The sequence below is a fragment of the Microchirus variegatus genome (assembly GCF_963457635.1).
Source record: "Microchirus variegatus genome assembly, chromosome: 10".
Lineage (NCBI taxonomy): Eukaryota > Metazoa > Chordata > Actinopteri > Pleuronectiformes > Soleidae > Microchirus > Microchirus variegatus.
The window spans coordinates 20,848,144-20,861,764 of record NC_139811.1 but is presented as its reverse complement, the minus strand read 5'-3'; the positions used below and the strand labels follow the sequence as shown (position 1 = coordinate 20,861,764).

General features: G+C 42.0%; 1 protein-coding gene across 1 annotated transcript in view; it reads left to right on the top strand.

The window, feature by feature from the left end:
* The window catches only part of znf385c (zinc finger protein 385C), a gene marked incomplete at its 3' end in the record, with an annotated part of 168,071 nt that overhangs the window by 49,707 nt on the left and 104,743 nt on the right, over positions 1–13,621 (top strand). Inside the window, exon 2 of the mRNA XM_083896122.1 lies at positions 2,315–2,638. Coding sequence (XP_083752248.1) covers positions 2,317–2,638 — 322 coding nt within the window. The 5' untranslated portion in view covers positions 2,315–2,316. The remainder of the gene's footprint in view (positions 1–2,314; positions 2,639–13,621) is intronic.

The window sequence follows — 13,621 nt, the reverse complement described above, 5'->3', positions numbered from 1 at the left end:
ATACACTATTATGGGTGAGATATGTTTGTTACCTCTGATCTGAGCGCATTTCCTGTTCCCCGTGGCTCTTGTGACAGAGGACAGAGGGGTGGGTGATGTATGCTACGATCTGTAGATCTTCATTCAGGGGTTTTGTTTTTGCAGCGATGCTAATTCGGGATGTGTAGCCGAGTAGCTTGGCAGGGGTACGAGGAGGTTGCGTGGTCGATGAGGACCACAGAGATTTTCTTCATTCAGTGCCAGAGAGCAGCGTTGCTCGAAGCTTTTGAGAAAACATCTGATGGAACCTCTTGAGTGTTCCCAGATTGGCAACATGAATAGCAGCTTTCATGGAGGCTGCTCGCCCTAATGTGTTTTTTAACTGCCTGTATGTGTGTGCCCTTATTTGTGTGTGAATATTTTCATGCATGTAGGTATGTGTTTATCACAGAGTCACTTTACTTTGGTGTAGGTGTGTGTGTAGGCGTATAGGAGGGTGTGTGTGTGTGTGTGCATGCCTGTGTGTCTGAGTGGTTTTAGTGTTTACACAAATAACTTGCGGCGGAGGCAATAAGCCAGCAGCAGAAATGCACAGCTGGGTGTATTTCAGGGTCTTTTTTTTCCCCAATGTAATGTCTCAATCCTTCACAGAGCCACTCTGGAATCTACCTTTTCATTTATTTATACAAACAGCAGCTGTATATAAAATAAAGCAGCTCCTCTGTACAACAGTCATCTTGTCTGACCACACACAGCTCTGCCTGGAGAACCAAAATGCGCCAGCAGCGACGCTTTTTTGACAGATTTTCCTACATTTCAACATTTATGTAATGTCGTCAGATTTTCACAGGTCACCTTTATTGTTTTCTTCTTTACCCATCTGAACCAGAGATAATCCACAGCTACTGCTGCACCTATTCTGTCCTGCACAGCTGCACAGGCAGCAAGCAGGCGTTGAGTCATCACAAGTGAAACGGCTCGACAGTGGGGCCTCGCTGGTCCTCAGAGAGCCACACTGCAGCCCTCTGTCTCCCCCAAGTGGTACGTGGTTGCACCCCATGACCACCGCCACATGGACAGTGTGGCCACCGTCTGTCTGTCTTTTAAGAGCTTCCCGATGTTTCCGTGTGCACGTGTCTGTGTGTGCAGTGCAAGGCAGGGATGACAAACATCAAACAGGAGTGGGGTCAGATTCCACACACACTGCTCTACGAAGCGTTGGGATTCAGGGGTATTTCTGTTGCCTGTGTGTGTCCCCTGTGGCTCTCAGGTTTTAACACTGTGGTTTTGTATGCTGTGTGAGTCCAGTCAGGCCAGCCTGGGGAAAACGATACCTCCGCCTGTGCACACGGCCTGACTCTGCTACATGCTGTGTTGCACATGTTAATGCTGGGATGCTTTGGCAAGAGAGACAGTAAAGTTACTTAAGTATGTTGTGGTGTGGTTTGACACCTAATATTATGTAGTGTGTGTGTGTGTGTGTGTGTGTGTGGTCTTTTGCACTGTTTCTTGGGACTTTGCCATAGCGTAGTGTTCATGATAATATTGGTAAAAGTGTTGGCGTAATATAAAAATCCCATATCACGTTTTGCCACATTCAATTTATGAATGAACACACTTGACAGTTATTGTGTGTGATGAATGAAGTCACACTTAAAGTTGAACATTATGAGTCTCTTTGTTTTTATTCTCAAAGCATCTTAGTAACTTGGTATAATTTCATAATAAATACAAAGGCATAGACATTTAAGAATAAATATATTTTATTTCACGATAAACAGTTCGAAATTGTTCATTTAATATTTTATAGATTGCTCTGGCAATTTTAAGACAGTGGCATCGTTTGACAAACATCTTACAGACAAACGTAAAAATATATATAAAAAAACCTCATTCATTTTCTGTCTTCTGTGACCACTGGTCCAATACTAGAATGAATGAGTAAATAAAAGTAATTCTATTTCTAATATAGCAAGACAAAAAAAATCATTATATGGGCAATGTGCAATATTGCTTGTTCTATTGTGAAATGGCTTTGTTTTGCATCTCTGAACCTTACACCTCTCATACAGAGGGAAGAGGTTCCAATTCATCTTAAGTCAGTGTTTTGTTTAGGGTTTTCATTACAGTTGTACACATGTGATTTTATTTATAGATTCAGTTTGCATCCTAAATCCACGCCTTTATTGTGAACACTTGCAAAAACTTTTATTTTGAAATTCTGTTTTGCGATACCTCCATGGATATCATTTTTGTGATATCATGATGGTGGAATATCAAAGTTTCAGAATGTTATGCTCACACCTGCTGACCCTCTTCTTCTTCTCGATCGCAGGTATGAAACGTCCATTCAGCCCATCGGCTCTGCCGAACACTGATCCGGACGAGAGGGGGTTCGACGCCGTGCTGGGGGCTCAGATGGATGTGGAGGAGACTTGCCAGGAGGAGGGTGCAATGCCAGATGAGCGGTCACCAGGGGGCACCGTACCCTCTGCGCCCTGCAGAGCCAAAAGGGAGAGAAAACAGCGGAGCTACACGTTGTGTGAGGTCTGCAACATCCAGCTCAACTCAGCCGCACAGGCCCAAATCCACTACAACGGCAAATCCCACCAGAAGAGGCTCAAGCAGATCAGCAATGGCAAGATGCCAAGCAACACAGGTAAGGCCTGGAGTGCTGTGCTGCTCCACTGACTGACTGACTGTCTGTGTGTGTTTGTCGCAAATTTCGATATAAATGCAGAACATTGGAGAGAGCGCTCTGCCCGTGAATTTGAAATCACTGTCGAGCACAATAGTCTCATGCAGATGAACAGAATCCCACCCACTGGTGACCGCACACTGTCACCAGCCTCCATGTGCCAATCTCTCCACTTTACTTACATTCAATAGAAGCTGAACAAATTGGATTCTATTTGCTGAAATGTGTTCAGACAGAGCCATGGGCATAAGTGGAAAAGAAATGAATGAAGTCAGAAAGTGAGAAGCAAATTAAGCGTTGGCTGTGTTTGACGGTTGTTTCTCGTAGAAGTAATGTGGCGAGAGAGAGAGTTTGGACATTTTGTCATTCCAATCACAGCCTGGATTTAGGATTCTACTGCAAAGGATATGATTCTCTCAGTTAAGTTTGACTCTTTCTTTTTGCCCGGTCACACGCATGAAAACAAAACAAAACACTTGAAGCACAAAAGAAAAAACCTCCAGGCAGACACACCGGGTTCACACACTCCTGTAAAAAGCCTCATTTTCCCCAAGGTTATTTCACTCACATCTGGTGGTTTGTTGATTTATTTGTGTGACTTTTACTGGAATTAGAAAAAAAGGCATCAAACGAATTTTAACAAAACTTTGTGGATGAGTGAGGCATGGAAGAGCCAGGGAAGAATCTTTTACATTGATGTGTTTTCCTACTTTCCTTAATATTGTAAGATGCAGCTTTTTACAAAGATGTATTTTTTTTTTTATAATTTTTTTTTCTATCTATGATTTTGGATTTTATTTTATTTAGCAGTGTCCCCTACACTGCTCGGGCGGCACGGATCAGTGCCGCAGACGCACCCTTGGTAGATTGCCACAGGAATAATACACAACTCCTTATTTAAAGGCTATTCAACTGAAGCATTTTGTATCTATTTGTATCCGATTACTGTACATGCAACACAAAATAGCAGTACAGGGCTGACCGGTCCACAGGCTGGACAGCTTTCCGAAAGGCTGGCCCTCCAGAAATTTTAGTTGAATAGCCCTGCCTTATATGGACATCCATGAGGTATGGGTTTATATAGTCACCTCTTTAGGCTTTACAAAATGCATGTTTGTCTTTTGTTGTTGAGTCAAAGTTAAGATTTTAATTTTATTTTTGCTCATAAAAACAACCCAAAGCAAACTGTTTACTGTGACGTATTTCCAAATTTCACAAATTCTATCCAATTTAAAATAAATAAATGTTTTTTTATTTTGTTTTGTTTTCTCTCGGGTGTGTTTATGTAGTTGGTGGAAATGAAAAACAAAAATAATTGAATCAGGTTGCCTTTAGGTTGTGCTGAAAATCAGAATATGACACTTTATAGTTCACATTCGTATAGCCTCTATACATATATGTTTTAACATAGTAATGGAAAACATGCTGTGTTCTAAGGGTCTAAGTGTTAAGAACATCATCATGTAAGTATGACACATTATAGCCTCGGCAAGATGATGGAAAAAGACCAAACATAAACAAGAAAAACGTATAAACATGAAAATAGCTACAAATAAAGGAGGAGGAGCAACAAAGACCGTCTACTGACAATATTTAATAATGTGAATGTCACCAAAATATAAAGTGCTTATTATATTGCACATTTTTGAAATACAGTTTAGGATCAAAATTGCATTTTAGATAAATATTTGTGTTATACAGGGTCATTTGGTCTAATTTCCTTGCAAATTGTTTGATTGAGTCAGAATCTGTCAGTTTCATCGCATCAGTGGATCTTAGTTGTAACTCACTAACTAACTAAGGATCGTGTGATTGTATATAAGCACCATAATCTACATAAATGAACCAATCACATGGCTTTTATTTGCCTGAGTGAAATATTTTATTTACGTGTGATGACACAGCTCTGAACGAGGAGTAGCTCCTGTCAAAAGTGCAAGTTTAAGTTAACAGGAGGAAACTTTTGCCAATAATATGGACAGCAAAACTTTCAGAAATTGTTCCAAAAATGCCAGTGTTGACAGAAAGCTCAACAGTAGACACAGGGCTTTCAGATTTATCTCTATCAGTCTGGTCGAGTCCTGAGATCAGCACATAACAACCTCCCATACCCTGAAAATTGAGTTTTAGCATTTATGCACAAAGTGCTGAGGCACATACTTTTACCGAGAACGGAAAATGGTTTCCATGTGTGCGGTTACCCTTATATATGTGCTTCTTTCTTCCTTTCTTTCCTCTAAAGGTGGAAAAACTTTTTTTCTAATTTAATCTTCAATTATCTGACATCATGATAGTTACTGATACCGACTGTGTTGTTGTTGTCTTTATCGTGATAACCTTTTCCACCGTATCATCCAGGCCTCTTTGTTTTTCCCTTTTTGACTTGCAGCTATTCACTGCATTTAAAGCCCCGCTGTTGTGTGATTCACCATGGTCAATCTGCAGCAGAGGCAGCCACTGAGGCAAAGCTGACAGCAGACTGTCAGCACCGCAAATCAATGGGGTTTTCACACTTTCATACAGTAACTCCAACGCTTTATTTTCACAATTTTTTTGCACTCCACAAACTAAAGACTGCAGAGTGACTGCAGCTCAAATCATCGAGTCGTCAGACACACAGGTGGATCCAAATGTGTGGCACCACAAGTCTAATGATTTACTGTTCTACCATCACTTATACCACTGTGAAATTAATGTATGATGATGTGCAGGTGAACACAAGTTTGTACTCAGTCTTCGATCAGAGAAACTGCTGCCGACCCAGGAGTCAATTTCTAATCTTTACTTTACTCGTGTGTGGTTTCTGTACACTCTTAGAAATAAAGGTTCCAAAAGTGTTATTCTACAAGGGCTGAGGTTCTACCTGGAACCATTCGTTTTTCCAAGAACCCTTGAAAAACCCTCAAGGGTTCTTGGTAAAACTAATGGTTCCGGTAAGAACCATTTTGATCCAGAGAACCCTTTAAAAAACATTTCCAGAATGAAGGGTTTTAAAAGGGTTCTTGGTAACACTAAGGGTTCCAAAAAGGGTTTTCCTGCATGAGGACAAGCCGAAGAACCTTATATGGTTCTACTTAGCACTTTTATTTCTAAGAGTGTAGGTTACAAGCGAACAAACAAATATACAATACGAACAGTCAACATAATATAAGCGGTTTTCATGACATAGGATAATATTGGCATAACTGAAAATCTGGAAACTGTACAGAAACCTCGGAACGTCTTTGTGTTTTCTCTGCGTTCCCTGTTTTTCTTGTTGTCGAGCTTCTTGAAAAATTTGTCTTTCGCAGTCTTCAAGTGGCTCCATTCACGTTGAGTAGGTGCTTAGATCAAGTGACTAAGTCTGTGACAGTCGGGTCGCTCGGGTCTTTGAGTAGTTCTCACAAAAGCTTTGAGGGAGGTTTAGGAATATCTTCCTCCAAGTCTTTTTTTTCCTTTTAAATGCACCCTTATGTGTGTAAATAGCGATCTGGGAGTCATAGATTTTTTTTAAGTGGTCCTCTAAAACCACCACTGCTTTTTTCTGAATTATTTTACTAATGTCTGTGAAGGTTCTCAGTCATCCAGGTCATAGTCTTCTTCAGTATTTGGCTGTAGCTTCTTCTGAGAACACAGTCAGAACTGAATGTCTTTTGAATGAGAGGTGAAACATTTTCAACTCGTCTCATTGTTGCTGCTCACCATCGTCCTCATCATCATTATCATCATGCTCTCAATCTAGTACACTGTACATTTTGAAGTGTAGCTCGCCTCACTAAATTATATTGCAAATTAAATTGCTGTATCTGTCGGGCGAAAAAAAAAAAAAGATTCTGTAGTAAATCGTTTAGCTCGAATATAAACTGATGCAACACACTGATCACACGTTGTTAAAATCATCACTTTTGGCCACGCTGCTGCTGGTGATTTGGACGTAAGAGTTTTGTGTGTTTGTGTTGTGTTATCTTTGTATTTTGTGTTAGAGACTGAGAGAGAGAGGAGCGGGCATGCTGAACTGTTGTGGTGTGCAGATTCTCTCTGACATGCAGTCACAATCACAGCCTTATCTCTGCTCACCTTCTGCTGACTCCCTCAGGCAGACAGTCCTGCTGTGTCCTCAGCTTCACCACACTTTCTTTGCTATGTGGTGTGCGCGTGCGTGTGTGTGTGTGTGCGCGTGCGTGTTGTCAGGTTCTGGTATTTATAGTATTCCTAAATGTTTCAGAGATTGTAACTTGTGCCGTGGAATGTACATATGTACCTAAGTGCATTTGGGTTGATGTTAGCCCACATTATGTTCAGTAAGACATCTGTGTCACGCATGGATCTGTGTATGTTCAAAGCTTCCATGGGTGACAATGTTTTGTTTCCCCTTAAATTAATGTATACATGTGTGTTTCTCCCAGCGAGTTGTCTCCGTGTCAGCGTGCATTGCCCTCTCTATCTGCTTCACTGAGCTGACAGAGGGTCCGGGCATTTCCTCTCTCCCTCTCCCTCTCTCCTGTCTCCTTTCCTTACACTCTGTCCTTCCTCTCCTCGTGTCGTGGAGGTTGGATATGTGCTGCAGCCAGTCCTTCTTCAATGTGAACATGTCAGTGATTGACGTTATTTCACTCTGTTGTCCGTCATCTAATACATAGGAGGAGGCGTACCAGTGGATCTGAATGCATCCCGATGTTTTAACACTGTGACAATGTCATGTTATTTGATTATAAATGTGTTTAAGGCCTGTTATATTTTACAAAAAAAGATGTCCTTTAAATGCTGGCAGGCATGAACCAAACAAAATTCAAACCCAATTTTGTTTTAATCCAGCATAAATGAGGTGCTTTTTCATGCCACAGAAAGAATTCAGCTCTTTTACAGATACAAAACAGCTCAACAAAGGGAGAGCGATAGTATTTTTAGGTTATCATGGCTCTTTTATACCTGCTAATGTTGGCAATATTTCATCCTGTCCCAAAAGAGAAAACAGTGTTGATGCTTGTAATCATTCAATGTCACGGTGAAAAAAAATACACTGAAACGTCCTTCTTTTTAGTAGAAAAATCTTCATCCTTTTCATTCTGCTTTGTGTTCATTATTATAATAACGACTACTACAAGTGAATAGTGATTGGTTGGTTTCTCAATCTCTTTATCCACAATATCTTCCACAAGATGTTGCCTCCACGTTGCATCTGTGACTATGGCTATGGCACGCACGCAGACATTCACACAGACAAACATATGTTTACAAAACAACTTAAAACACTCATGATGAGTTTGTGCATGTGAAGGTTTGTGTGAAGGTTTAATTGCAGATGTGACTGTTTCAATCACTCTGCGCCACCCACAAGCCTAGTACATGCATGGGCTCAGTGAGACAAATTACAGTCTTCTGAGTGCCTGGAAAAAAGAAAAAGCTGAAAAAAAAACAACCAGCTGAAACAGGATCCAAACCAAGTTCCCTTCTTGCTGCGAGACAACGGTGTTAACCACAGAACCACTATTCTTCAAAAGCAGCATATTTACTATGACTCTCCAGAGTTCCGCACCTTACCAACATGAGTCAATCATGATTACTAGGTTAAATATGTCATTGTGAAAAGTTAGAGATTATGCCAAAAACAAATATATTGACATGGTTAATAGTTTTTAATAAAAGCTAATTCAAAAGCATTATTGGTTAAAAGAAAATGGCTGAAATAGCCCAGTACTCCTAAGATTTAAAGGTGCCATATGTAAGAATGTGGCCAAAAACAGTTACTACATTCAAATTCAAAATGCAGAGGTTTTTTAGGTTCCGTTTTCTGGCGTAACTGGCAACCCGTGGTTGCTTGGCAGCTGAGACTCTACTGATTGCAATGATTGGTAGACGGTGAGTTCAGTTTGTTATATGAACATTATTCCTGAGTCTCTGTGACATATTAGGAGGATTTTATGGCCAGTTAAAGATGAATAAGAGTTAAAGGTGAATCAGAGATCTGGTCAAATTTCACTCAGAAACCTCAAACTCAAAACATAATAAATATTGTCATCAATCATAGATGATCTCGTGTGTCGTCGTGTGTGTGTGATCTTCAGACAAGACAACACAAATCCGCATAGAGCTTTTTTACAGCCTCACTCTTTGCTTGTTGTGTTTCATGTCTATTTTTAAACATGAACCGTACTTTCTAAAAAGGGAAAAGAATAGATCATTATTGTCATTATACAACCGAAATTGCACAACGAAATTACAAGGTCAGATGGAGGGTTGATCAGAGCCGCCACACAATGCACCGACCTGACCGACTAACATCCATACATGTTACATTGCCGCCATCTTGCAGCTCAAAGCAGCTACAGTGTGCATTTCACATTTCGTCACAGCAGCTTACAACACTTCCTCTAACTATGAAGCCTCCCATGAGCAGAGTCCAGAGCCTTTTCCTCTGAGGCAGACTGGCCTTAATCCTGTATAATGAGCATCTCTATTCATTTTGGCCAAGGCCACACGCGGACATGAATAAATGAAACGTGCCACACCCCCTGACAGATATGCTTTACACGCACCTAATCACATTCACACACATCACATCACACAGCTGAATTGTGCGCTGTTATTAATCACTTTCCCTTTCAGAGCAGATGATCAAATGATGATGGAAGGATGTGGAGGGGAAGAGAGCGAGGGGAGTGGACGGCAGTCTGGTCTGCTACGACTCGGCACAGCTGCTTGTCAGTGTATAAATCTAACTGCGCCATGGCACAATGTTTTCATCCTCGTGCAAACGGAGGCAGAGAAATAGCATTTATTTATTTATTTATTTATTTAGCTGCTCTTTTAATTTTCCTTTAATTAGTGCATTTGTTTTATTTTGCAGCGTGTGTTTTTATGTGCTCGTGTAACGTGAGCCTCTCTTCCTCGTCGTCCCCGTCTGATTCCGTCTCCCTGCTTCTGTTTTAATAAAGCGTGAGGAATTGGATTAAAGGCATAGATTTTCCACATGAATGCATCTGCACATGTGCGTTTTATTTTTGTGCTGCTTTGCCATTTTCCGTTTTTTTTTTTTTTTTTTTTCCTAGCAGTGTGAAATGGCTCCTGAAGCCTTTGGACATGCAGTAGATGTGAATGCATTGTTGGTGTGTGTGCGTGTGTGTGTGTGTTGATCTTCTTGTCTCTTCTGGTCTGTCTGATGTTTTTACGTCTCCAGTTTCTGTTTGTTGTTTTCCCCTGTTCATCAGTTGCGATATGAATAGAAGCTGCTGGTTGATGGCTCTGTGTAATTCCAGGAAATACTTGCCTTCCACATCATGTGGTTTTCATGCTGCAGGCAAATAATAACTTTTTACAGATGTATCTAGAAAAAAAAAAAATCTCTAAATAAATGAAAAACATAAAATACAAATGACTCAGACGCCATTGAGGGTGTATAGAATATTGCAGTGACCTATTTTATATTTGTGCATATGAAAATCATTTCAATCACCAAAAGAAGCTCTTTCTTTTTTCCATGTGCTGTATTTTCTGGAGTTTATCTCCTGAAATGTGATGTGGCTTTTGAGTCCTGCCCTTTTGTCCTACCCCTCCACCCCAGATCTCCCTCCCCACACTCACTTCCTCCTCTCTGCTTTGCCCCAGGGTTCGCCCCCTGTATGACTGCAGTTCACACTCTAGGAAAAGGTCGGCCGGCATATACCGGGGCGGACACACTGGGCCCAGTCAAGCGAGAAACATGAGGAGCGAGGCTCATAAGGCCACGGGGAGAGGGGCGCATCTCTCAGAAATCATCCGATGTCTGTGTTTGCCGGGGCTCTGACAGGTCGACTGGCTCTGTCTGCGGAGAAGGCCAAGCCGATCTCACCATCAGCCCTTATCTCACCTGTCTCATACACAAGCCCATCGTGCCGAAGCTGCGTCAGACGTCAAGGCGATGACTCTGCCAGTTTTTAAAATGTCATTAAATACCATTTGTTTTCAACTGTGTTTTGGAAATTGCGCATTGCAGACGACCCTTTCCCTCTCACTGTGGCCTCTGTATCCTTTTGTTATTCTGGATCTCCAAACTCGATTTTGGAGACTTTTCATCAGAGTAAATGTAGATTCACTCACTGGCCACTTTAATAGGTACACGGGGCACCTGATGTTGAAGTGTCAGGAGTGGTTTTCTGCTGCTTTAAATGGTGTTTTTACACTGTAACGCCTCGGCTCGCTCCGCCTCTGCTCTACGCGGTTTGGTTGGTTTTCCATTACCTCCTCAATGTGGGCGGGGTCATCACAGCACCGCTGCATGAAACTGCCGTGACTTCATTTTATACGTGACACACACACAGACTAGTGATCATTAGAATCAGTTCATTAAGAGAATTTGTTCAGTACTTGCTGCACGACCGGAGCACAGACTCCGTCTGACACAGTCACCGAAATGAATTACAACGGCAGGGTTTATGATGCTGCTCGCGATCGTAGGCTTTCAGAAATGCTGTTGCTAAATACACCAGACTCCTCTGTTACAAAACGATGAGATTTTAGACATTTCCGTGCTAAGTGTTTGATATTAACCCATGTTTTCAGAAGTGTTAAGTCTTTTTAACTGATCTACAGTTCGGTTGGATTCTTGTGCCTCTGCCTTCTGACCGATCAGTGCACGGCAGGCTCAGCTCGCTTGGAACCTCGCCAGAGCAGATTCGAGTAGCGCTAGTGGAAACACGCCAACAGTTTATTGTGCATTCAGACATTCTTCTTCTCATGCTGATCCTTGGTTTGAATGTACAGTCTGTTGTCTTGACCATGTCTGCAAGCCTAAATGCAATGCACTTTTGCACGAGCAAGCAGTAAAACAGGTGTATCTAATATAGTGGACGTAAATGTATGTTATATACATGTTCATATAGATACGTCAAAATGCAGTGTGTGACCTGCAGACCCCCTGTCTCCCTGTCTTTGTGTTATGGCCACTCTAGTTCAGTTCCCCCAGTGGTACTTTAAAAAAAGGCCCATAAAAGGCTTTCTTTCCAGTCCTTTTATCCCCCCCCCATCACCACCACCACCTCACTCCCACCCCCACCCCTATACAAATCAAACCTCCACCTTAACCATCATCTGAGCACCATCATTACGGTCCTTTAAAAGGGCAAAATTACAGCAGAGTGACTTATTACCGGTTGTATCCAGGGACTGGATGGAGGTTAGAGAGGGAAAAGGTAGGCTGGACTAAAGGGGGAGATAAATCAGAAGAGGTGCATGAGCAAGGTTCTGAAAGGGGAAGGATCTCGTCAAGCAGGACAGAGACTGAGGGACGGGGTAAAGATTAGAGGGAAGATTGAGAGGCTGGCTTGATTATAGTGGGTGGGTGGTGGGTGAGCAACGGAGACAAACACTGTCATTTACAGAGCGAGGATGGCCTGTCTGCTAATGGACACATGATATATGGAGTCGGGAAGTTTGCTCTGCCGCAGTGTTGCCAAAGTTCACACATACCGCTCATCCTTTACACACACACTGCCTTGCCAACGGAAGTAATGCCAAATCCGTCTTTGCTAAGAGTCACTGATGCTTCATCCACATTTATATTTGTTTCTAAATAAAATAAATTATGCTCCAGATAAACCTGAAGTCCACTGCATCCTGGTATTTTAGAGACGTAAAACTGCAAAGTTAAGGTTGGGCTATGGTAGCCCGGTGGTAGAGCGAGTCGTCTTTCAACTCGAAGATTGTGGATTTGATTCCTGGCTCTGCTTGCTTGTATGAATGGGTATGAAATATGAGTGATTAAAAAAAGTGCTGCACATACTGTAGATGCACTGTATGAAAGTGTGAGTGAATGGGTGAATGGCAAAACTGGAGTGTAAAGCAGATTTGAGTGGTCATCAAGACAAGAAAGGACCTCTCATCCTTTACACACACTGCCTTGCCAACGGAAGGAATCACCGATGCTCCATCCGCACTGTTTTTGTTAATAAATGCATAAATTCTGCTCCAGATATGCCTGTAGTCCACAGTATCTTTTAAAAGTAAAAAAATGCCTAAATGCCCCCATTTTTGTTTGTAAACTCTGTCAAACTAAAGAAATTGGACAAAGCCGTTATCTGTATTCACTTCCTGATTGGTTCTTGTCGTGTCTGAGAAGAACCAATCAGGAAGTGAATACAGATAACTGCTGTGTCCAATTTCCCTCTCTGGTTCATCATGTTTTTAGTCACATGAACCCCCCCCCCCCCCAACAACAGCCTCACCCGCCAGTGTAGAAAGTCTAAGGATGTTGATGTACTTGGACTGGCAGGACTCCCAGTCAGCGTTTTTCGAGTGTGACGTTGATGATGTTGCTCCACTTCATTATCAGTCCAAATGAATTCTCCTTTTTCCCACGGGACTCCTTTGTTGTTTGCCTCCAGGGACCTGATTGGACAGCAAGTTCTATCACCACCTGTTGACTTGTCATGCTTTTGACAGGACTTAACAGTTGGTTTGGAGCGCAGTGTGTGTGTGTGTGTGTGTGTGTGTGTGTGTGTGTGTGTGTGTGGACAGGATTATATTTAAAAACGGAGGAGGGAAAACCTCCCTTTTCAAAAACACCCGCCTACATGTGTACTAAGCCTGAGTTTGTTTTGCGTGTGTAAGTTGATCTAATCCCACGAGAGCCCTCGCATCACATCATAGGAGCGCGTTCGATGGTAAAGTAGTCCGACAGTGTTGGAGGCTCGCTCGACCTCTGGAGACCCTCTCTGTGTCATACACCTAAATGAAGTAGACAGGCTTTAGTAAACAGATGTAAACTCAGCGGAATGCGATAAGAGCGAAAGTGGGAGGATGGTATGTGTGATGCACTGACAAACACAGAAATAGACGACTCTGTGTGTGTGTGTCACTACGAGACCGCAGCTTTTCACCTCGCACACTCACACACGGGCGTAATGAACAGAATATGCTCGGGCTGTTAATTCACACTGAGAAACATTTTTCATATCTGTAATTCCTAATTCCCATTTTATAATGTCATAT